This window comes from Rattus rattus, chromosome 15, assembly GCF_011064425.1.
Source record: "Rattus rattus isolate New Zealand chromosome 15, Rrattus_CSIRO_v1, whole genome shotgun sequence".
In the NCBI taxonomy this organism is placed as follows: Eukaryota; Metazoa; Chordata; class Mammalia; order Rodentia; family Muridae; genus Rattus; species Rattus rattus.
In genome coordinates, this window is record NC_046168.1 from 20,192,519 (window position 1) to 20,217,554 (window position 25,036).

General features: G+C 40.8%; 1 protein-coding gene across 2 annotated transcripts in view; it reads right to left on the bottom strand.

The window, feature by feature from the left end:
- The window catches only part of Dtna (dystrobrevin alpha), a 358,388-nt gene that overhangs the window by 37,368 nt on the left and 295,984 nt on the right, over positions 1–25,036 (bottom strand). The window contains exons 9-14 of one of the 2 annotated variants that reach the window (XM_032886201.1): positions 24,248–24,414; positions 22,445–22,569; positions 19,288–19,296; positions 16,843–16,926; positions 9,401–9,478; positions 8,759–8,851 (exon numbers count right to left, since the gene is read on the bottom strand). In XM_032886201.1, coding sequence (XP_032742092.1) covers positions 8,759–8,851; positions 9,401–9,478; positions 16,843–16,926; positions 19,288–19,296; positions 22,445–22,569; positions 24,248–24,414 — 556 coding nt within the window. The remainder of the gene's footprint in view (positions 1–8,758; positions 8,852–9,400; positions 9,479–16,842; positions 16,927–19,287; positions 19,297–22,444; positions 22,570–24,247; positions 24,415–25,036) is intronic. The other variant, XM_032886199.1, reaches the window with a different exon arrangement.

Below are 25,036 nucleotides of genomic sequence, written 5' to 3' on the forward strand. Positions count from 1 at the left end.
GTGTGGCTGGGAAGGTCAATAATAAGTCCTTGATAAGCCAGTTCAATTATCTTATTAAGAAAGCTTTGATGAGAAGTGACATGACTTTTGTGATGTTTTAGATATAAAAGATATTTTCTCTTTAATTTAATTGCTTTTAATGTTCTTATTTCATTTCATAAATCATGCATGTCAAAGAGTGACATTAGAAAATATGGAAACAGGCAGGAAGAGCAAAGACCCCACTGTATTGTTGTTGATCCAATGACTCCTGTCTCCTGGCACTCACATCCTCCTGTAATTTCCCTTTCCTATAATCTGCACATACTGACTTTCGTTTAATGAACAGAATATGGCACAAGAACAGAATGTCATTTCTAACATATGGCTTTAAAAGACTGTGACTTCCATCTTGGGTGTTCTATTTCTTGCGTGCTCTATTCTCTTATGTACTTGTCCTGAGGGAATCTGGATCTCATGTCCTAAATCTGCTTGTATGATGAGGGCCCAAACCAACCAGGAACCAAGGGAATGAATCCCTAATCGTTGAGGCTGTTCTTGATCCCAGAGCAAGAGAGGACAGCTGGACCATTACCCAACAAACATCCTTGAGTCAAAAGCATCTTGCTAAGCAATGCCCAGATTCCTTCATCAAACTGTGAGATGATGTTTGTTGCGCTAATCTCCAGGGTAATATGCTACTCTGGAAGGGAAGGATTATATGGCTGTGAATAAGCCACTTCCCAGGCAATCCATTGACGGTGATGGAAAATATTTAGTGGCTCATCAATTTATAGAAAATGCTCACACTAGAATAAGGCCGATCGAGTCCCTGAAAACCAGGGCAAGGAGGAGTAGTATGAGCCCTCTCACATTCCAGAAAATGTCATCTTCGGAAACTCTTCCCTAAAGGCTACGCTTTGGGTGACACTGAGAAAAGTTCAATGAGACTTAACAATAACACCAATCTTGTTAACAGACTAATGTTGACTTGTTTCTACCCATTATTGTGATGGGTAGAAGGTCAGACTCGAGCTCAGAAATTGGCTATCATTCCTAAGCATACTTATGTCATTGTTAGCTGGCCCTTCTACTTTTATTCTTAAAATAAAAATAGGAAGGGCCAGCGAGACTGGTCGGCTGTTAAGAGCACGGGCTACTCTTAGGAGATTACTCTCGAGGGTACTCAGTTAATAATGATACTCATGATTGCTCACACACGCCTATGCCAGCACCACCAATGATTTTCCACTGTGAAGACTCAGATTCATAAAGTAATGCACAATGACTCTACATGAACATTTACATATAAAGGTAATATGCAAAATTATCTCGAACCTTATTTTGAAGTGAGAAGATGAGCGATCTCTTCGTGTAAACTCAGCTAGGAGCTCATCCTTGTTTAGTTGTGAGTTTATCGTTGTAATAATTTTGCCAGGGCATCTGGAACATCCTCCGTGGGTTTTACCTCTGTTTTACCTACATCCCGCCCACCTGCTAACCCTACCAGTTTTAAAGACTTAGCCCTTTTCTGTGGACTACAGCAAACAAACCTTCCTGAATTCCCCAATTTACCAACCCACCTCTAGCCACAGACAAGTCTTTTCCTTCAGATTGTAGAACTGAGATAACAGATGCAGTCAATGTCTGGTCCACTGCCTGGGATACACCATGTGCTAAGTATTCGCTGCTACATTATTTTGTCTCTTGACCACCTTGTGAGTCACATGAATGATTCTTGCCTCTTTACAAACTCGCCGCTGTCTGAAACACCCAGAGCAGTCTGTCTCAAACTTTAACCTCTAAACGTGCTATTCGGGGGTGTGAAACTTTTGTCTCTGAACTCTAGTGACATTGGTGGGACTGGCTGAGGTTTGAGGGAGTAACCCGAGAATCTGAATTTCTAATGAGGTTTCAGAGGATTATAGTCCTGGTCTGTAAGGATCCCTTAGCAGAACGTTCTAGAAGATCTAAACATTTAAATAAGACACCTGCGTACGAGAAATAAGGACCATATAAAATGTACATTTTTGTGAGTATTTAACTGATATTAACATAACTGTTGGATATTTTACAGACGTTTTCCTGAGGTAAGAGAATTCTAGAATGCAGAACTTACATTCTATTTAATATCAATCCCAAAGTCGACTCGACACAATTTAAACATAACGAGGCGGAATTACTTGTGTACGGTTGGTGCTTGGCCGTAGGTGTATATCTTTATGAAGGACTGTCTGCCATATACAGGGCTTGAGATAGCCACGTTTCTTATTATAACTTCAGGAGGAAGGGGAAGTTATACTGCCTTTGATTTAGACAAATGACTAACCTATTAGGAGACCATCTAGTTGGATTTGAACATGTCTATCATTTCTGGTCGCTGTGTTAGAGAATAACTACCCAATCCTACATAGTTTGTGCAGATTAAAATACCCAGTGGTCCGGGCTCAAGACCCTCATCCATCTTAGTGCTTGAAAGTGACTTTGTCATGAACACTTGTGAGTGCGTTGATAGATACGCAATAAAAAAAAAAAACCTTGATAAAAAACTCCATGGTAAAAGTATTTTTTATTATGAATGACCTGCAGGCAAATAAAGTATGAAGGTTATATAAAATGCCTCCTGGCAATGCAAGCCACAAGGATATGAGATGCTGTCTCATAAGCGATAACTCACACCCCATGCCTTTCGTCCCCCAGCGTGGCGTGAATGCACACTGCGGTGACACATTACTGCATACAAGTGATTTATGAGCCTGTGCGAGCCTTTCAGGATGTTCAAATTACTCACAGGTGAATGGGACATTCCTCTGATAAATTCCATTATTTCAAGATCTCAACTCTACACAGTTGAAAATAAATGGCCAATAACCTGTAAATCATTAAAATAAATACCAGGCCCGGGACTATCTCCAGTGCTAACTGTTCGTTTGAGGACTTGACGATCAGTGACCTACAAGATGACGACGTGTTAAAGGTAACTGCCACTCTGTTGGCTGCTTTTGGAATGAAGGGATGTTGTATTGAAAGCTCTTAAGGGTTTGCCTTAAAGGCATGGCCAGGGTCCTTTACAAGGGACTTCAAATGTCATTCTTGGGATTTCAGGTGACACCCCCGTCAGGCAGGGCTAGGCAAATTGAGGTTTTGCAAAGATTTCTGGGAACTCAGGTCTGTTCCATTTATTTTTTGATTCTTTTGGGCATAGGTAGGCCTGATTTGACTTCTAGGGTGGGGTTGTTAGAGAAAACCATGATGTAATTTATAAGGCAATAGAAACACTTCTGTGTTCTCTTTGAATAGCTTCTCTTTTTTATTTATTTGAATAAAGACACTACAGATTAATTTTAAGGTTATTAAGTCTGATACATCATTCTATTGACATTAAGTAGCTAATACAGTGGTTCTCAACCTTCTAATTGTGACCTTTAACACAGTTCCTTGTGCTGTGGTGACCCCCAACTGTTGCTATGTCATAATTGTAATTTTGCTACTTCTATTAATTGTAATGTAAATATCTGTGTTTTTATGGTGCTCTTAGGCAACCTCCATAAGGGTCATTAAACCCCCAAAGGGGTTGCAATCCACAGGTTGAAAACTGCTGAGCTAATGAGAAGCTCACTCAAGAAGGTATTATTTGTTAACTCCTAAATAGAAGATGTAAAAAGGTGTGTGTGTGTCTGTGTGTGCATGCATATGTGTATGCGAGCATGTATGTGTATGCACTGTACACTTGTGTGTGCATTTGTATACTTGTGTGTCTGGGTGTGCATGTATATTTATGGATGTGTTTGTATGTGTGAATGTGTGTGTGCATATGCATGTGTCTCTGTGTGTTTGTTTTCATACATGGCATAGCACACATGTGGAGATCACAAGACAATTTGTGGAAATCAAATTCTACCACACGTGTTCCTGGGATCAAACTCAGGCCATGGAGCCTGGTGACAAGTACTTTACCTAATGAACCATCTCAGTAGCCTGGAAGGTTGTATTTTTTATTTTATCAGAGTGTATCCTATATTTTACAGGTGGCTGAGGACAAAATGTTATGGATCACCAATACTGTCCAAGAAATTGGAAGGCAGTGAGCGTAAGAGATTTGAGGTTGAAAAGGATGACATAATCCCAGGGCCTGATGTTTTTATGTAACTAAAATGTGGAGAGGGAAAGAGGTAAGTCTTACAGTTGACCATCAGGACTCTTGAATGAGTGGTTTGCAAGGAAAAGGCATGAAGAAATACTATCATTAGATCACAACAGTATAAACTTGTTACTGTGACTTCTCGGAAGAAAGCCTTCACACTCCTTTATTAAGCCCTTCACTTTACAACCTGATAAAAGTTAAAATAAAAGTTATGCATTCACCCAAGCTCTGGCCTTCACAATAAAAGCACAGACACATAGGGTAAATGAATTCAGGGTCGAAGTATGTTACGGAGTGAATTGCATTTTATTCTGATGTTATTTATCATAGCCCCAGTACCCCACTAACTTTAGACTGTGACTGTGTCTGTAGAGAAGGCCTTTCAATGGATAAAGCTACATGAAATCATAAGCCATAGGTGCTAATTCAACATGACTAGTGCCCTTTAAGAAGAGGTTCCCATAAGGTACTGTGGTACTTTATGACTTTATTTTATTGTTATATTTTTCTTGAGACAAGGTTTCATGTGGCCTAGAATGGCCTGAAAATCACTGATTGGTTAAGTATGACATCGAACCTCATATGCTTCTGCCTCTACCTCTGTCAGTGTTAGGAGTACAAGCCTATGCCTCTATGTCTAGTTTATGTGGTACTGGAGATCAAACCTGGTGATGCATACAAAGCAGGCAAGCATTCTACCAACTGAGTGACATCCCCAGCCCTGGGGGACAGTTCTGAATAAGTTGTATTACAAATTCACTAAGCAATAAATCTACTAGTAATATGATATACAATTTCTTGTACTCAAGGACAAGAACAGACCAGTTCTAACCTAGTTACCGGGGATCAAGAATCTAATCAAGAGACAGCAACTGATTGTGATATCGAATTACAGTCTATAGCCTTTAGCTACTTCCCCTTTCTCCCTTATGGAGTTTTGAGAACCATACTGGACCAATGGAACAGCACAAGTATAGATATAATGTAGATCTGTTTTCAATCTTTTGTTCTGCCTGCCAGAGATATTTCCCACAAATCGCCAGTAAGCCCAGGTAGGCTGTAAGCTTTTGAGAGGGAAGCAAGTCCAAGATCTCCGTGTGCTTCCTTGAGAGACCTCCTCCTCCCTCATTGGAGAAGGGCCTTACAAACCAGACAGTGCTAAAAGCCACTCAGAAACGATTCCACATTTTCAGCAGGCCGACATTTACTTGTTTGGCTTAGCTTATATTAGAACCACCAGCAGTGTAAGTGTTTCTTCAACTTGGATGCAAGGAATTTAGACCTGAGCCAGTTTCCCATGGTGTTAAGTAATTACTGTAGAGTATCTCACATCTCATAAGAGATGAGAATGAGAAGAGAATGTGCTTTTGTGTGCAAGCCCTCACCAGTGCTCAACCCTGGGTCACTCCTTACAGCTTGCCCACATTTCCTCATTGGTAAAAGGGAAGTAAGAATATTTAGCCTTGCAAAGAAGCAAGCTAAGTAGTGTAGTACTGCAAACAGATGTATAATTTTTGAAGCATTTTATAAATTTGCGACTTATTATTCTCGCTATTTTGTCCATAAAAGAGATCAAAGAGAGAATCCTTGCTATTTTAAATATTAAAATAAAAATAAAATAAAAATAAAAACTCATGGTAATAATTCATAAACGGTAACATGCTCACAGCTACTATGCTTATTGATAATGTGCTCAAGATATTTCTTAAAAGGAAATAAAAATAGTATAGTAAGAAATGCAGATTTGGTGAGTAGACATGTGGAGCCTGTCAGCTAGACAGAAGTACTGTCCGTTACAGCTGTCTGTAGGACACGTGTTGGCAGAGGTTTAACAAGAAGCGATGCAGCATAGAGTCTATAAGCTGGGATAGACCATCTTCAAAATCTCCATTCACTATTTAGCCAGCAGCTGTGTAACTGGGGGTGGGGCTTCAGGTAAACTCCCTAAAATGGTATTATTATACGTGGGAATGAGCATCTTCACTCTGTGGACCTGGTCTGAGATTCGGAAGTCATGCAAATAACATGTGTCAACAGAGACGTTATCGGGAGGCGAGTGCTAGTTACCTGTTACTAGTACACTATTATTTATGTCAAACATCACCATTACCTTTCGCCATAACTGGTGGTAAAGGCTTCTAGCTGCACTGGTGATAATACATGCTAATAGAGATGTCTAGTATCATGACTTCTGACTAGACACAAAGGAAAGGGGGGAAGATAGGAGAAACCTGAAAATGTTGGAACTTCGTTGGCAAGGACACAAATAAACCAAGAGTAACATGGAGGTGGCGGTTCTGAGTCCATCCATCACTCTGAGGTCCGCTTTGCTTTGTGGTGCAAACCCTTGCTGTCTCTTGCCAAGCAGATGTCAGATGTATTTGTGGGGCAGCTTTTATGGTCCAAAGTGACCATCAAGTCAGTGCGATTAATGACTGAAGTAGGAAAAATGACGAGAAGTAAGAAAGCCTGAGCTTTTCTCTTTGGACATTTCTGCTCCAACCTTCACAAAGAACAGGACAAAGTCGTGCACTGGAAGTGCTCTGGGCGTGCTTAGAGCTGTTCAGGAGAGGACGGGGTGAGAACACCGCTGCTGACTTCTTATTGGCTCCATACTGACTGCATTTTAAGATGACCGACAAGATATTTTTAAATAAGTAATTGAGTACTGAGCTTCAATCTTCTAGTCACTGTGTAACAATGGGAGAGCACATTTATTGTAAATAAGATTAAAGTAATAAGTAGTTGTGAGAGGCTGAGGTTAGGAGAAAGCAGACACTGCTGAATTTGGAAGTTCAGGAAATGTGAGCAGGATAGAAGTTTTGACTGCTCAAGGAGTAAAACACAGGACGAAATTAAACCAGTGTGACAGCTGCACATTAAAAATGCAAATTAATGTTTATTTTTATACCTATTAAGACAAATAATTCATCAATTATAAAATTCTCCCATGTATCAATTTTGCAAAAACCATCTAAGGTATTAGAAACAGCAATAGGGATGAAGTTTGCAAACAATCATAGGAGGAGAATGTTCTAGAAACAGAGTCCAGCAACAGAGGGGCAAGAGCCAAAGCACAGATGTGTGTATGCTCTGTGATGAGGGATGCTATAAGGATTTTAGAATTAATAAAAAGAATTTGGACAGTATATCATATTGTACGTTGTGGCCACATTCACTCTCCACTGTCTATTCCCTCCCCACCTGCTCTTAACGACCCCCTCCTTCCCATCGAGTTCCCCACCTAAAATGGCTGTTTGACTATAAGCTTGACTACTTAAGAAATATCCAGGGGAGTGGAGAACACTTAGGGAATGCTCATTATATTTTAACTAAACTCTAGACACTTTGAAACAACAAATAGATTAATCCTTGGATGGATTCATAAAATGTCATTCTTGGGAAGTGAGGGAAGGCAGGAGATGGTGCCTGGTTGGAGGGAGTAGGCAGCTCAGAAGGTCCGTAGAAGCCTTATCTTACCCGGACCCCTTCCTGTATCCCCATTCGTCTACATGATGCTGCTGTGAAATGACTCTTGACCACACGCTCTTGCCACCCTGATATTCTGCTTCACGATTGGTCCAGAGACATAGAACCACATGAGCATGGACTACATTCTCCGAAACCATGAGCCAAAATAAATTATTGTTTTGGGCAGGTATTTGGTGACAGTGATAAAAAAGGTACTAAAACAGATGCTTTGCAATAAAGAAGAGGCAAGGAGCCTGCTACGCTGAAGGTTAAACCACATTAATGAGAACTGAGCCCACGGCCTCCCTTAATGTTTATAACATCACGAAAACCATGGGTCCTCAGTTTAGAGACAATTAGAGAGTCTAAGTAAAATTAAATAGTTGGCAAAGAATTGGTTTGATAAATATGCTTGTGCAATGGTAGCCCAAACTGAGCATTTATACAGTGAAAATATAGCCTGTTTTTACTTTTATTCAAATTTTAATTGAATATTTATTATTAAAGTGAAATAACTTTAATCAATCTCCCATGCTACAATAAAATAGAGAAAAACTTTGCAAATGTTTATAATCTTAATGCTAGAGACATAAAAATACTGGGTCTATCTAAAGTCAGCCTTCGATCTTCTGGGACATGAAGGCAGGTTTCATCAGGGTGGCTGTCCCAATACATTTGTCAGTGAGAGCATCACTGAAAGACAATTTCTCCAATGCTGCCCTTATCCAATGATTTACGCTTTATGCTCACATAACTTTCTCTATGTTTTGCTCCTATCTGAAATGAGTAAAGCATTGCTTCTCAGAGCAGTGGAGACCCCCACACCCTGGAAATAAGAGCTACTTCCCTCTTGTAGGAACAGGACACTTGGAATAGAACCTTCTGACAGGCTCCCGATTCCCCCGATTACTAGATGGTAACAGTTGTTATAGCAGTTTTCACTTTAGCCAAGACAAAGCAAGGATGAGAACTCCGTGATACAGTGGTGTGAAGTATCCAGGACAACGTTAGAAAAGATTCGGTTACCTGACCTAGAAGAAAAGTTCCTGGTTCCCCTTTGCCTTGCAGGCCCAGAGCTGCTGGTTAAGACTGCTGGTCAGTAACCCAGGCTGCTCCCCTCGATAGGGACAGGCTAGCACTCAAGCCTACCCATGATGCACTAACCATGACGGGTTGTTCCGGAGCATGTTGACATACAACCCAATGAGAACATGTTCGTCAGCTAGCCTGTCTGCCACGTTCAAGCTGTAATGTATCCTAAAACAGGGTAGAGGGAAAGAGGAATTGAGAGAGGTGGACGGAAACACGCAGACAAAGGAGGAATGAGTTTGTGAAAAGCACGCAGAAAATTAAGCAAGTAAAGGGAAACTGGATGTGATGTTCTATGAAAAACCCAAGCAAAACCCCAGGCAAGGAAGTCCACAACTTCAATCTACTAGCTTGCAAAACATTAAGCATTTTGTTTTTTAGAAAAAAGATTTGCCTTCTTTGACCACAAACACGAAGGAACTTTTCTGCCCGGAAAACATATCACACAAAGTATCACAACAAAGATTAAGTATCTTCTGGATAGTTGGGTTATAAAATTAAATTATATAAATTATAAAAATTAAAAGAAAAATGGAACAAGAGAAAGTAATCACACAACTGTGTCCATGTAGAATAAAGACTTGGTGTTGTTAGTAAGTTATAAGACGGCTGCTATCTAGGTCAAACGGTCTTTCACATGCAAACCACTGACAACAAGAGAAACTCCATCTTTAGTCAGTTAGTTCTGGAACCCAGCACACTCTGGCTTGGACTTACCCTTTACCCTTCAGAAAGGCTGAAGCAGCCCTAGCCAGGATTTTGTTCTGTTCTACTTCACTGTCCTTGGGAGGAGAGCTGGTTAATAAGACGGGAAAGCCAAGAAGAGCGTAAACACAGCGACACATCGAGAATAGAAGCCAGCATCACAAACTCCTTAGTCTAGACCCACACTCCGTGTGGACAGACGGCTTAGGACTTTGAAATTGATCAGGATAGCTGCAGATTTCCATAGAGGTTATCTACGAGAAGAAACCTATCTGGGAACCATAACAGCTACCATGAACTTGGAGTTGACCTTTGGTATTTGCTTAACAATGAACACATATTTCTCATGGCTAGACATCAGGAGAACCCATCTAACATTTACTTCAGGGTAGGATGGGAACATCTCAATAGTTCATAAAGTCCTACCAACATTTAGATGCTTTTAAGAAGTTTGCTTCTAGGAAGGAGAGCTAGCTCAGCTGTTTAAAGCATGTCCATCTCTTTCAGAGGACCCAGGTTTGGTTCCCAACACCCACATCAGGTGACTCACAGACATCTGTGATGTTAACTCTGGGGGATCTGACTTCTCTTGCCTCTCTGGGCATCAGGTGATCATGTTCATACATGGGCACACATCCTTATACATAGTTTAAAAAGAAGTTTGATTTTTCTATGCTCCCTGAATTCTTCAGTGATCTTTTGAATACAAACTCGAGTATTACCTAAAGATGGCAGCCATATCAGGTATGTTTCACTGTTCTCAATGACGTACGTTACCTGCTCTTGGCTATGAAGCTACAAAGAAAAGTTTCAGATGAAATATAGTTCAAAGAAATGCTGACATTTCTTACATGAATATTAATAGATATCTAATGGGTAGATTAAATAATTTGGCATTTTACATTTATTAAAAGGAAAATTTTTGCTTCATTTAAATGACAGTTTTTAAGGTTCTAGTATGTCTTTTAAAGCCAACACTTTGTCGTGGCTAAGTTCCCACATTTGTGGAAAAAATAAAATTAAGCCCTCTGATTGTATTTACAAGATTAATTTCTGACTGTGTTTAAAAGGTTCATGGTTTTTGTTTTTGTTTTTGTTTTTTTGTGGGTATGGTACTTTGCCTGTACCTCTGTCTATGTACCACATTTATGCATTAGGCCACAACTGAAGTTATGAGTAACCGTGAGTGAGCCACCATGTGGGTGCTTAGAACCGAAGCCCAGTCCTCTACAAGGACAACAAATACTTTTAACTACTGACCCTTCGCTCTGGCCAAATATTTAACAGTTGGGATCTAAACTATGAGGCATCAAGATTTCTAGTAAGTTCTAAGTCATGTCTACACCATATATTTCATAGTTATATTTCAATACCAGGTATTCCAAAAAACTTAAAGTCATGGGGAAATGTACAGATGCTAGGTTGTATCACAAATTAAGAGTCTCACAGATAATCATGTTTGCCAAATTTATGATACTTTCACTCACACTATAAGGAAGACATCATTATATTAAATGTTGTGTTTAGAATGGACAAATATATATAAAATTGACCTTAAGAATAAACCAGAGAAGGGGGCAGAATGTGATGTTTAATGTACATCGTGGAATGATCAAATCAAGCTAATTAGCATAGTCATCATTTCACAACGTTATTTTGTGTGCCTGTAATATTTAGAATCTACTGCTCCAGCAACATCAAAGTATGTGGTAGATTATTATTGATTGCTACCATGCCTACAACAGATCGCCGTGACTTTAAAACTGATACATTAGATTAATGTTCTAGGAGGACCTGGTTTCCCTATGGTCTTGATGGTATTTTTCAAGATGTTGACCTTTATCCTCTGAAATGGGAATTTCACATCAAGGCCAATAATCACTTTGACTCTGTAGCTGGTGTTTGCTGTAAGGTTCTATTATTCCACTAAAACATCTCTCTGAACCTTGTTCCCTGAAGTAATTCCTCTTATATTCCTTCTCAGATAATCGCAGTTTTCTTCCTTCTTCTCAGTGTTTCTCCAACCCTTTCCTCTAGTTGAAGGCAGATCTGTTACAAAATTGATCTCAGAGGTCTACAAAGCCACTCACCGCACTGAGAGAAGTCAGCAAGTCTTCCTTCACACAAAATGAGTTCCCTGCCTGCTAACATTTCCTTGTTCTTTGACTATCAGATTTTATAGCATTATCTTCTTAAACTAAGGAACCAGCAGGCTAGTTAAATTATTCAGATATATCTTCTGATGTTGAATGTAAGATTAAAAACAAAGACCCAGTAGAGACAACTAGCGGGTTTTGGAGGATCAAACACTTTTTAAAATATTTCACATATAGTTAAAACTCTTCCGTTAGTTTGGAAGGTTGACAGCCAGTGCCATGACTGTTGCTTAATAAGAGCATTTCTGAGGCATCTTGAAGTGGGATTCAACACAAATACGTGTTGGGTTTGCTGAAACTTGAAATTTGTGTTTTAAAACAACTCTGTGTATGTTAGAATACCCTATTAAGTCCTGATCAAGGAAATTTGTTTCTCTCTTATTGAACATAGTGTCAAAGGATTATATTTGATCCTGTGGAATATGAAATATATACTATTATAGTGGCTAAAGTGAAAACAATATTTTAAACCATTGCAGACATTTTAAAGAGCACGAATCTAATTTTATTAATTCTTAACTAAGTGACAGACTGGCAAGAATGCTTGTAAAGTGAGCTCCTTTGTCAAGTGATTTTCAACAGGGAACCTGCTTCTCACTAATTTATTCAATAGTGATGAGGTCCTCAAGCTGACTGAAACTCAGTAAGAAGAGTCCTCTTTTCACTTTAGTTAAGCGACAGTTTTTTGAAACATACTGTTTTTTTTTCTCCCTACATTTTAACAGCTCAAATTTGAAATATAAAAATCTGGTATATGGATAAAAATTATGCATGAAAATGGATTAGCATCTCAGCAGGAAGATTAGCTACCCATGGGGCTGGAGAGATAGCTCAGTAGTTAAGAACTTTTACCTCTCCTGTAGATGACCTGGGTTCATTTCTTAACAGCCACATAGTAGCTCACAATAGGCTGTAACGACAGTTTCAGGGATCTTATGCCATTACTTAGCCTGCATAGGCATCTACAAGTACATGCTGCATGTAAACTCACCCAGGCAAATATATATACGTGTGAATAAAACAAACAAACAAACAATTTTTTAAAAATTGATTCTCCATCAATTCAGGCTGGCATAGACGTAGGCATCATAGAAAAAGTACAAGTTCTGAGGTCAGTCCCACTTGATCTCATTTGCTCTGTTGTTCCCTAATATCATCAAGCTGTATTAACTGTATGTTTGTCAAGACAGTCTACAGGGAAGTCTTCTGTGTACAGAACATGTCCAAACACTAACTAAAGCACCCAGTAAGAGAAGAAATGTCAATGGAATGAGATAGCCATGGATTCAATGAAGTGCTAACATGTTTATATGGAAATCCAAACTTTGTTAGGATTTGTTATGCTAATTCTAGCTTATAAATGGAGTGAAATAAAGTTACCCACAGAGTTGGTTATTTTATTTGTAGAATTTCATGCAACGTACACAGGAATCGTGAAGATCCCAAGGAGCTCATTGAGGCCATGCCAGGTATTGATTGATTAATTTGCCTGTTTTTGTTACAGAAGATGGCTGAGTTCTAATCTTAGACAAATGTCAGCTGTGGGGGATCTTTGCCTCTCAGAAGCAAAGGCTGAATTTGTTAACCACTTTGGATGAACAGATCACAGATGCCTATAACACAGGGTGATCCTTTTAAGCTAGATTAAAGACTAGGCCATTAAGTAAAGAATCTTTGGGTGAGCAGAAATATTTGAAAAGAATAAAACAGACACAGGGGAATCAGTTGTTTTTGACTGAAAACATAAGTGAAGAAAAGAAATGACCAACAAGTCAGGCAAGGAAAATGTCACATAAAGGGTGTCCCGTTGGGAAGAATCAGGACTTAGGAGGTGGTTGGTGCGTAACACAGTGGGTGCCTCTGTGGGGACCCTTTTCACAGGTATTGCAGGGCTCTATGCAATGTCAGTAATAAAAAATGGAAAAAAGTTATTATATTGTATTCAAAACACTATTTATAAAAGCAATTTCCTAACATTTACAGAAAAAAAAAGCTATCTAGGTGCCATATATAAATAGCCAGTGTTGTTCTTTTTTTGTGACTATTACGCCTTAAGAAGTTATAACTTTGAAAATGCTTGTGAAATCTTTAAACCATGCTCTTAACATTGAAAGAAAAAGAAATTAGTCATTCATACTTCTAAGTTGCATTGTGGCCGGGGAAGAAGATAGGCCATAAGCAAAGCCACTTATTTATTATGGGAAAGAGATAGGTAACTCTCACTTGCACACTAAGCAGGGGATTTGGGCAGGTACTTAAGATTTTACAAAGAAGGCATGATGAGGAAAGAGAAAGCCGACCTTAAGGAGATATCCATTGTGGTCCTTGAGCCTGGCCGTGTAGTCACTCTTTGTTTATTGTCTTTGCAATAATGCTATGCCATCTCTCATAAGCTTAGCTCACACTGCTTCCCTGCCATGTTCCTGTGTTGATCATAGATTTTCACTGACCCAGTCATGCTTTCACATGTTGATTTATAAGAAAACAATCTAGTTTAGGCATGTAGTTTATGGTCAGGGAAATGAATGAGGTGAATTGGCCCATGAATTTGTTGTTTGACCCACTTCCAACCTAAATGGAAAAGGGAACTGAGTGTCTAGCTGGAAAGGGATGTGAGGATGGGCTATGCAGCAGATGGTGGCAGGATCAGAGCCCCATGCTCATAAATCTGCATGAGGTAGATCACTAGAATGTCAGAGGACTTCAAGGACACATCTCAGTGCCTTCAGAAGATCAAAGTGGCAGCCTGGGAATGGACCGGAGAAGGAGGTGACCCCAGGGGTTTGTAGAGAGGCTCTTGCTGTGTTGATTTCAACTTGGCCATGGTCTGACTCCTCCTTCTCAGATGGCTACTATCCCTAAGTCACATTACAAATGACTGACAGCACAGGCTAAATAGAATAGCCACATACATTTCCCTAAAACTGACTGGCACTATAAAGGGGCCGTTGGGATGTGATGGAAACAGGGACCAAGTTCTAGGTCATGTGGCATTCTGCCTCTTGTTATAGAAGGAGAAGGACCTTTAACCTATGCCTTTGGCATGACATAGCTGTATCGTCTTTACTGTGTGTCGTGTAGAGAAAGCAGAATCTTATCAAATAGCAGCAGCAGCAAAGTGGAAAAATGAAGCAATAACAGTAAGAAGCTGGCTCCGAACTCACTTCTTCAGCCTGAGTCAGACCATCTTTCTTTGATAAGAGAATGGACCAGGCTCAGAGGGACATTAAAGTTTTAAGACTTTTAGCTGCACTAAGCTCTAGCTGGAGCTCTTGTTCTGGCCTTGCTCACTCAGTGATGGACCATTCCCCAAGGAACGAATTAAGGAAGTCAAGAGTCTCAGGAATCACCATCTAGGGTCTTGCAAATGACACATGACCCAGCTTGGTACTCGTTGTATACATATTACACACAGTAGCACAAAGCTATGCAAGTTATAAAATAATAAGAAAGAAAGGGAAGGGCTGAGAAATCAGCTCAGCCTTCCCTTGAAGACCCAGCGTCTCCACTAGAAGACTAAGGATTTCCATACTGGGGTAGAAACACAACCGTTTACCGGCTGCTATCATTAAAGACTCAGAATGGGGGCTACCATCAGTGCCAAGGTTATAGCTTTTTGTATATAGCTTTCTGGGCGAAGGCTTAGCTGTGGGGCTAACTTCTTAGGTGAGCTGAGGGGTGTAGTCGATGAACCCGTCCATGGACAGAGCGAGGCCCACTCAGAGAGGGTAGATGTTCAGTGTACACAGCTTTATTGAAGCAGTGCCCTAAAAACAAAGTAAAGTCCAGTCTTGACAGTGATAAGAAGCACAGGTTTTATAGAGATCTGTGGTTCCCAGGGAACAAGATAAGAGGACGAAAATGGGAAGAAAGGAAAACAACCGAACTCTGGGTTAATAGAGGAAGCAGAAAAGCTCAAGGTGTTTAGAAATATTTTAGGGAACAGGAAGTCATGTTATCCATCTAGACGCATCCACCATGAGCGCCGTCCGAGCTGAAATGATATAAAACGACCTTCAGTAAGGATGGGGTCTGCCGTGACATGGAGTTTGCAGAACGCAGAGCTTCCTAGAATGCACAGCACCTTTCTAAGTAGTGTATCAAGTTTTCACTAGATAGATGCTTAGGCCCCTGACTCCTATCGACTGATTCCTTTAGGAAAGATGGCTTTATGTGTTGATGCTTATGAAGTGGATGGTCATGAGACGTTACAGAATGTCTAAATCTCATTATATTTCTGTGTGTGTTCTGGTATAAACGTCTCATTGTTTAGGACAGATTTCACTCATGTATTGCAAACGCTGTGGAGAAACACATTCTCTTTTTTCTGCTTACTGTAATTACGAGGAACTTTTTCATCCGAGCCTCTAGCTTATGGGCTAGATATACAGGGAGGCAAGGGAAAAGAGTTAAAGTTGGGCTCGATTAAGTCTTTCTCGCTTGAGCCTTCTTTAGAATGTACCAGAACATTGTGCAGGGAACGCATCCTCTCAGGGGAAGGAGGACCATGCTGGAGGGCAGGTGGAGTCTAATGCTCAATTGCTTGGCTCCTTTTCCGACCTTTATTCTTCATTTTCTGTGAGACTCTCCAGGTATTCACGAAACAACTCACTGGTGTTGATTTATAACATTTCATCAAACGAACCAAAGCACCTCTTGAGCCCTGTGTGTTCCCAACACTAATGCTAAAAGGAGTACATGCGTCTCCTGTTCCTAGAGTACATGGGGGTGGATTTTGTGCAAAAAGATGAAATTCTTAACCACATCTTTGAAAGATTTGTGATATTATCCATGCAACTACTTATATGGAAACTGTATTCTAGGCTTGGTCTTTAGCCCTGGCTCTAGGAACTCCGGAGATGACCCAGAAGAATATTCCCTTATATCCGAGTCTTAAATAGTAAGTCACTTTAGAGTCTAAGATAATACGTCACCACTTCATGAAACTTCAATGCCATGCTTCCTCAGGCCATTCAGAAAATGTGTGTGCGTGTGTGTGTGTGTGTGTGTGTGTGTGTGTGTGTGTGTGTGTGTGTGTGTGTAGTAATATCCCACATTCTTACTGCAGGGAACATATAATGCAGACTTCCAGAAGTTACATAAACCTTGAGAGCCAACCCAGCCCTCTACATATGTCCATGTGAGGAAGTCTGAGAACAGCAATGGGCATTTGCAAACGTGTTTTCAATAGTGATGAAGATATTCCGCACTTGGCTTACAGCAGGATGGTTGTCTCGCTATAGGATCAAGCTTATATAGAAAGGGAAGTCTTATTTAGTGACTGGATTGGGGACTTACCTCCTGGTGATGAAAGGACTTCCTGAGGAGGGAACAGAGTGGGAGAAGAGTGTGTCGTTCATGCTGGTCACAGGTCTTGGAGGCCTGAAAGAAAACACAACGTACACAGGAAGTTAAGGCAAAGTTCCAGATTAACACTTCCCAACATCTGAGGAGGAAAAGGGTGAGATTCAGAACTGTCTCTCGCCCAACATTTACAGGGCAACCTCTATATGCCAACGGAGTTATTCTAATGGCATAAAGTAACAGGTCCTCGAGAACACAGAGGTTTAGTGCATGAAGAAGATATTGGGGGGACAGGGAATATTTTGCCATGAACCCTGAGCCTTGATGGCTGTGGATTCATGTTTCTGAGCAGACCAAGAATTCTGAAATTCTGTGTGCTCCTCATGATGGTGGCGGCCCTCTTTAACATGCTGATCCAAAAGGACATGCCAAAATAAAGTCACATCTGGTTTTACTTGTCCTCTCTCTGCATGTACAGGCAACGAAGCAGAGTACCAAGAGCCCCTTCCCTGCTCCTTGCCTGATCCAGGATACGTGATGTCAACTTACAAACCTTATTGTAATAACAGGAGCGAGAGAACATGTGACCAATGTCCCTCAGACCTGCCCACAGCCCTACACACCATGTGCACTTCTAGGTTTGTCTTCTTCTGTTTTATCTCCATTTTGTCTTATCATTGTCTTTACCATGTATGCCCCACATCAGATAAAACCATAGAGCCCTGAAAATCCCTGTTATCCCCTAGACATTTCTGTCTTATTTTAGGTTAATGTAAGATGTCGAATAATAATTTAAAACATAGAAGGCAAAGGACATACTGGGTCATCATTCATAGCAAGAGGAAACACTTATTATCTATCTATCTATCTATCTATCTATCTATCTATCTATCTATCTATCTATCTATCTATCTATCTATCTATCGAAATGAGCTCTTGTGTAGCCCAGGCTGGCCTCTAACTCACTAATCTACTGAGTGAGAATGACCTCAAACTCCTGATTCTCCCGTGTTCACCCCATGAATGCTGGGATCACACACGTGTGCCATGAAGCTAGGGTCATGTGGTACTGAGAATCCATGTTGGCGTTGTACATGGTTGGCTAGCACTCTACTGACTGAGGTGCATTTCAAGCTCAAAGAGGAAATTTTAATTTTACTCTAATTCTACATTTGAAATTGACAATATAGGATATTTTGGAGATGAGACATTAGCTGCAGTAGTGTAAGGAGTTAACAGTTGGCTAGTGTACATAGCTTACATTAACCCAAGTTAGTTTTGGATTTTTGCCTTTAACAGCAAAGAGTGGGCTTGTTCATCCTGTTTGATAGGATGTACTGAAGGTTTGAAAATCAGCACTGGCGGTGAAAATTCACTGAAGCTTCTTCCTCGTATCTGGAGCTGTACTGCACATTACTTCTTGTGTGAGGTCAGAACATGAGATTCACTATTTCATCCACTCCGGATAGATCACCAGGGTTCAGCTAACAATCTCAAGAGTTTTCTATTACTTACCTAGGATGCATCTTGTGACAAGGGAACAACAAATGAGTAGTTAAAATTAACTGTGCTTTAATGTGAATAACTTAATTTTATAGGAGGGACAGTCATCACATCTAAATGTCCTCTATAATTAGGAAGGTAGTAGGCTCATTAGATTTAAAACAGCAATCAGGGTGAACGATGTTCACTGTAGCTTTGCCAACAGTTGAAACTGACCCCACATTTCTTGTTTTCTTTTGACAAAAGGAAAAGAAAATGCCTTTCCATTTTTCTCCATATCTAGGAGACGGAAAACAAATGAATTGTGAATGCTTTTCAGTTAGCTCACAATGGATTCTCAGCACCACATGACCCTAGCTTCGTGGCACATGCGTGTGATCCCAGCACGCATGAGGTGAACACGGGAGAATCAGAAGTTTGAGGTCATTCTCTGTAGACTAGTGAGTTAGAGGCTAGCCTGGGCTACACAAGCCAACTTTCTTTATTGAAACTGGTCACCACAAAACTAAAATTGGAGTTTCTTCGCAAATTGCTTCAGATTAAAGGGCACCGATCAGTACATTGAACTTGGAGCAAAAAAATGGAAGCTTTGAGAGTACCTAAATGTCCTACCTTCCTCTATCACCAGAGGGCGAGTTACGTTGGCGTAAGCGCTACATGAGAGATGGCAAACGTGTTTATCCTTAATAAAGTGAAACAGCCCCACGTGAACAACGACTCTCAGAGGCAACACGCGAAGATTCTTTTTCTGTATAAATCTGAGCAGAGAACTTATAAAAATCTAACATCGACTTTCTCCTCGTAGGTGCAAACGTTCAGGTGAAGGCAGGACTGGCTGCCAACTCGTCTTGTGCAGTTTTCAGTGTCACAACTACTTATCCTTGGGATTGTTAATTCATGGAAGTATGTGTGTGTGTGGTGGCGTTCATCACTTACCAAGTATCACTTTTGGCAGCAAGGAAGTGGAACAGAAGAGACACTGTTAGTCACAGCAACATTTACAAGCACACGATAGTTATCCACAAATGCCACCACCTGCTCACTTCTACTTAGGAACCAACTCATGACTGACCGTGTCATTTTGCTGCATGTACATAAAGTCCCCTGGCTCTTGAAGGTAAGAGCATTTTCTCTGGATGTTTCGTTTCTATATGCAAGTGTTCTGTGCTTGTACCTGAGTTAGCAGTCCCACAACCTGAGTTTTTGTTGTTGTTCTGTTTTGAGACAGGGTCTCAGTCTGTAACCCTGGCTGGCCTGGAACTTTCTACATAGTCCAGGCTGGCCTCGAACTCATAGCGATCTACCTGCCTCTGCCACCCGTGTGCCCCACCTGTCTGCTTAAATGTTCCATTGATTCAGTCTCTCCTTACTCTAAGATTTCTTGCGACATGTTTATTTAGTTACACAGTCCTATCACCATCATATTTTTTGCCATTTTCCATAGCTAGAAGTTGGAGCTTTAAATAGTCTTAATGAAAATGTTTTCTAATTAATTTATTATGCATGTTTAAGCAAAAGCCATGCATTTTTGCCTCAGTTTATACTTACGGACCTACAATGACTTTTCTTTGCTCAGGACTTTTCAGAAAGTAATACCAGGTTTTAACACAAGCACAACAAGATGTGCCTTGAAGAGATAATATTATACCCCAAACACATGGGCTTGCTAACACAGACATGTTCCACATCCAACCACACGAGCTTGCTAACACGGACATGTTCCACATCCAAACACACAGGCTTGCTAGCACGGACATGTTCTACATCCAAACACATGGGCTTGCTAACACAGACATGTTCCACATCCAAACACATGGGCTTGCTAACACAGACATGTTCCACATCCAAACACATGGGCTTGCTAACACGGACATGTTCTACATCCAAACACATGGGCTTGCTAACACAGACATGTTCCACATCCAACCACACGGGCTTGCTAACACAGACATGTTCCACATCCAACCACACGGGCTTGCTAACACAGACATGTTCCACATCACATGAGGAAGTGCAATTATCTTCTCATAAATGTTCTCTTTATGTGATTTTTTCTTAAATAGTAACTTTGAAAATTTGATAGCAATTTATAAATTGATGTACTTTTCATACTAAAAACTAATAAATTTTGAGTTTGTGCTGTAATTCTCAATGCTTCAACCACTAGGACACTCAGTGCAGGATACAATAGCCCAGTAATATTCCTAACCCACACCTACTGCCTCCTACCTGCCTTTGCCTCTGGGTTTACTGTGTGCATAGGTGGTATTTATACACTGGAAGATGTATATAAATGTATGTTCAAACAGCGAAAAGATGTGGTTTGTACCACGATTAAGGAAATAATTTGTAAATTATTTCTGTATGGTCTTTAAGAGAGAATAAAAAGTAACAACAAAAACATTCATACTGGTTATGTTTCTGCACTATGGTAATGGGCCTCTTTCTGCTTTCTAAAAAGATATTAATAATTTTTATTTTGTATGTATGAGTGTTTGTTTACATGTATGTAAGCATATACATGCATGCTGGTGCCCTGAGGAGGTAACTGGGTCCCCTGGAGCTGACTTCGTTACAGATAGTTGTGAGCTGCTGCGTCACCTCTCCAGCCCTGGTGCTTTCTGTTGTAAGCCACATTTGGAAATAACGCATGGAAAGCAGTAAGTGTACATGGAGGTAAGAGTGTTTGGTATTTATTAAAGTGTTTATTCTCTTATTTTCATTGCATAGTACTTGATAAAAAAACTTGTGGTCTAAGAACCTGTCATATATTTTATAAAGCACATTAAAATTATATATAGACACATATATACACACATATACACACATATATACATGTGTACACACATATCCATACACACAAATACACACATGCATACACAAAACCCACAAACATATATGCATATACATACACACTAATATACACATCCATACACATATATATAAAGGTAAACATATATATATATACACATACATATACACACTAAGGCACACATGCATACACACATACATATAGGCACATACACATATAGGTATACACACACACATGCATGCACACACACATGCACACACTCCTGAGTGCTAACTGTATAAGGCCCTGGGTTGGGTAAGTTTGGTGAGACTCCTGTGACTCGCTCTCCCGGCCAGCAACCCCACTCTGGTCTACTACAGTGCTCCCAGGACCCTGCCACTCACTCTCTGTCCCCATGCCCAGACGTGATAGCAGCCAGTGGACAGTGAATCTCAGCAGAGTTCTCAGAGCAAACACTTGTTCGACCTGTGCTCCTTCATGGGCTACTTGGATGTTGTGTCTCTTTGGTGATGCCAAGGGCAAGTGTAGACTTTAGTTAACAGCTCCTGAGCAGTACCACTATAAATGGTCATCCCCTGAAATACTGCCTTGTTTATGTACTCCTGGTTTACTTATTAGAGCATGATTTAAAAAACAAAGAAATTCAAAAGTAAGTTAGCCACATTCTACAGAGTGAGTTTTATATTGTTTTCATGGGTGTTTGGCCTATGTCAGTATTTTATTGCTTTTATGCTTAAAGAAATTAAAACTTACAACTGTGTGTGTTTGTGTGTGCATGTGTACCTGTGCATGCGCGTGTGCATGTACATTTCTTTCTGTGTGTGTGCATGCACATATGCATGTGTGTGTGCATGTGAGTGTTCATGTATGCATGTGCATGTACATCTCTGTATGTGTGTGTACATGTGTGTTCACATGTGCATGTACATCTCTGAATGTGTGTGCATGTATGTGTGCACATATGCATTTGTATGTGCACGTGTGTGCTTGTATGTGTATGGGATGAAAATATAAGGGGAATTATTTGGAGTAAAGGGGACCAGCAAGAAAGGAAAGAGGGATGGAGGAAGGCCATGGGGGTTGAATAGGAACAAAGCATAATGCCATAACTGTGAAAAGTTTACTGAGCCTCACTTCTTTATAAGCTAACCACTAAGAAAGAAAAGGGATAAAAAGTAAAGAAAACTTGGTCCTTAGCAAATGATGCGAAATTGTCTTGGTAGGAAGCTCTAGAGTGTGTGAGTGAGGGCACCTCATCCTGCCTCAGCCAGAGATACTCACACAATATGAGCCAAGTTGAGTGGCTTTTCAGGCTGGTCTGGGAACATGGGGTGCAAAGGCTCACGGCTCGAAGCACAGCTCAGGGACTTGCTCAAAGCATTCGTTAGCTTCTTAGCAGGCGATTTCTAGAAAGAGAATAGTTAACAGCCTTGACCATATACTTTAACATGAGTTTAACGTTTTTACCTATAGCTGCATATTCACTCACTCATTTCTTCATCCATTCACTTACTGATAAACTCTGTTTTGAGCACCTGCCCTCCAGGCCAGGAAGTCTGTGAGAGGCTGTGACCCCATGCTGTGACTGCCAGCTGAGAGAAGCCACCAGGGCCCTCACCCTTTGCTGCAGAGTCCCTGCAAATGCTATGCTGAATGAACGCACTCATTGTGTGGGGAAATGTGTGTAGAGTACCACTAGACCTTCCTAAGAAAAATCTCAGAATTTCAGAGGAAAGAGCCAAGAACCCATTTGAGAGAGGGAAGGCGAGAGGCAGCTAAATTCCCATTGGGTAGGGAGATGTTTGTGCTTGTCTCCTCAGGAAGTCATATAACGTTTGTGTGTATCAAACTATTTATCAAGTTACCTTTCACACAAAGCCTCTGTGAATGATTTGTCTATATAACAACTCATACAACTTTGCATTCTTATGATTGAACCAATTTAAGTAGTTCAGTTGGCCTGGCCGATAGTACAGACAACGGCAACTGATCCAACACAAAGCAGTAACTGTTGGAGACAGCATGAGAACTGAACTTGGAGTTTAATTGAGGTGGATCACAAAACGAAGAGCCATGCAAACAGTAGGCTCACCAGTGCTACTCCTACACAGACCAAGTGCCACATGCTGCCATCACACGGGCACATACAGGCCACCTTTACCAAGTCAACTTCGTACACTGTGAAAACATTGTTTTAAAACTACAAATTCCTCTCGCCACTCCCTGAAAAGAAACCTGAGACTGCACCAGGTGCTGCTGAGCACACATTCTCATTCTCCTGTCCACTCATGAACTAGAAAAAAGTGGGGATCGAGAAAAAAACAAAACAAAACATGCAGTATCTTGTTTATCAATATGCATAGAAAAAGAGAAGTAAAAGATTGCAAAAATGCGTACTTCACAGTAAAGTAAGCTGGACCCAGGCCTGCCTGCCTTTCTGTTGGTTAGATCAGCTCTGACCTGTCTATATCCTGAGAAGAATCAATGATTGGTTCTTCCAGTATTTAAAGTCTCAGGAAGTCACACTCAGCTTAGATACACACGGTAAGAGGTCCCAATAGGATCAGGAATGGCAGGCCAGGGGACATTGGAGTAGAAATTAAGTTTGCCCTTAATTCTATCATCATGTGTCCTGGGTAATTTTTTGTTTTTTTGTTTGTTTTCTGGTCAACTTGACACAAGTCAGGGTCCTCTGGGAAAGGGAACCACAAGTGGGAAAATCATCCCATCGACAAGTCTGCAGGGCATTTCCTTGATTAACGATCAATGTGGGAGGGCCCAGCCCTCTGTGGAACATCCCATCCTGAGGAGGTGGTCCTGGGTGCTATAAGAAAACAGGTTGGGCAAGCCATGAGAGCAAGTCAACAAACCAGGCTCTTCCATGGCCTCTGCTTCCGTTCCTGCCTCTAGGTTCCCTCAGTGATGGCTGGAGAACTGGGAGTTCCTTCCATGAGTGAGTTACCTTTTGCTTTGCTCTTCATCACAGCAACAGAGAAACCTACACCATAATCACCCTAAACATTCTTCTTCATCCTGGACGACACTCTCACACCCCCCTTTCAACACTGCCCGGGTGTCACTTACCCACGATGTATACTCCTTCATCTGGTGCTGGTTGCTATGAGAACCCCCTGCATGGCCCCTCCAGAAGCAGTCCTGGCAGAGCTGGTAGTTGTGACACTGCTGGCATCGGTATCGAAATCCCATCATGCTCTCACTGTGACAGTAGGAACACTCAACCGGATGGAAGACTAGGGAGGAAGTAAAGGAGGAAGAAAAAAACCAGGAGAAGTGTGAACTAGACGAGAAAAACACCACTCTCGGGGAATTCTGTTCTTCAGCTGTGTGCTCTGCTGATTTCAGACCATGACCAATTCTGATTGAGAGAAGCGTTTAGTTTATTCCTAGAACCGCACTTTCGAAGCATATGCGTGTTTGTATGTGGGGGTAGAGGGTGAATAGGTATAAAATGGGACGAAGAATCAATGTCCTCTAGCAACACAGATTACTGTAACGACCTTGGCTGTCTACCCCTATTTCTTAGGTCATAAGAATGTAAATTGTCCAAACTGACTAGTTTTCCCCCCATATCATCTCCAGGAGCCCAGGAGCTGTCATGAGGATACAGCAGCACAGTGGCTGGATACAGTTCAGTACCCAGTAGGCAAGGGCAAGGTGTTAACAAAGCAGAAAATGGGAGGAAGATAAAAGAAATGAAATGGGGGAATAGAAAAGCTAGAGGAGAGAACTGAGTTCTTAAAAAAAATAGTCACTAGTGGGCTTATTTAATGAGTGACACTGCCTTTATCTGACACACACACACACACACACACACACACACACACACACACACACACACACACACACACACAC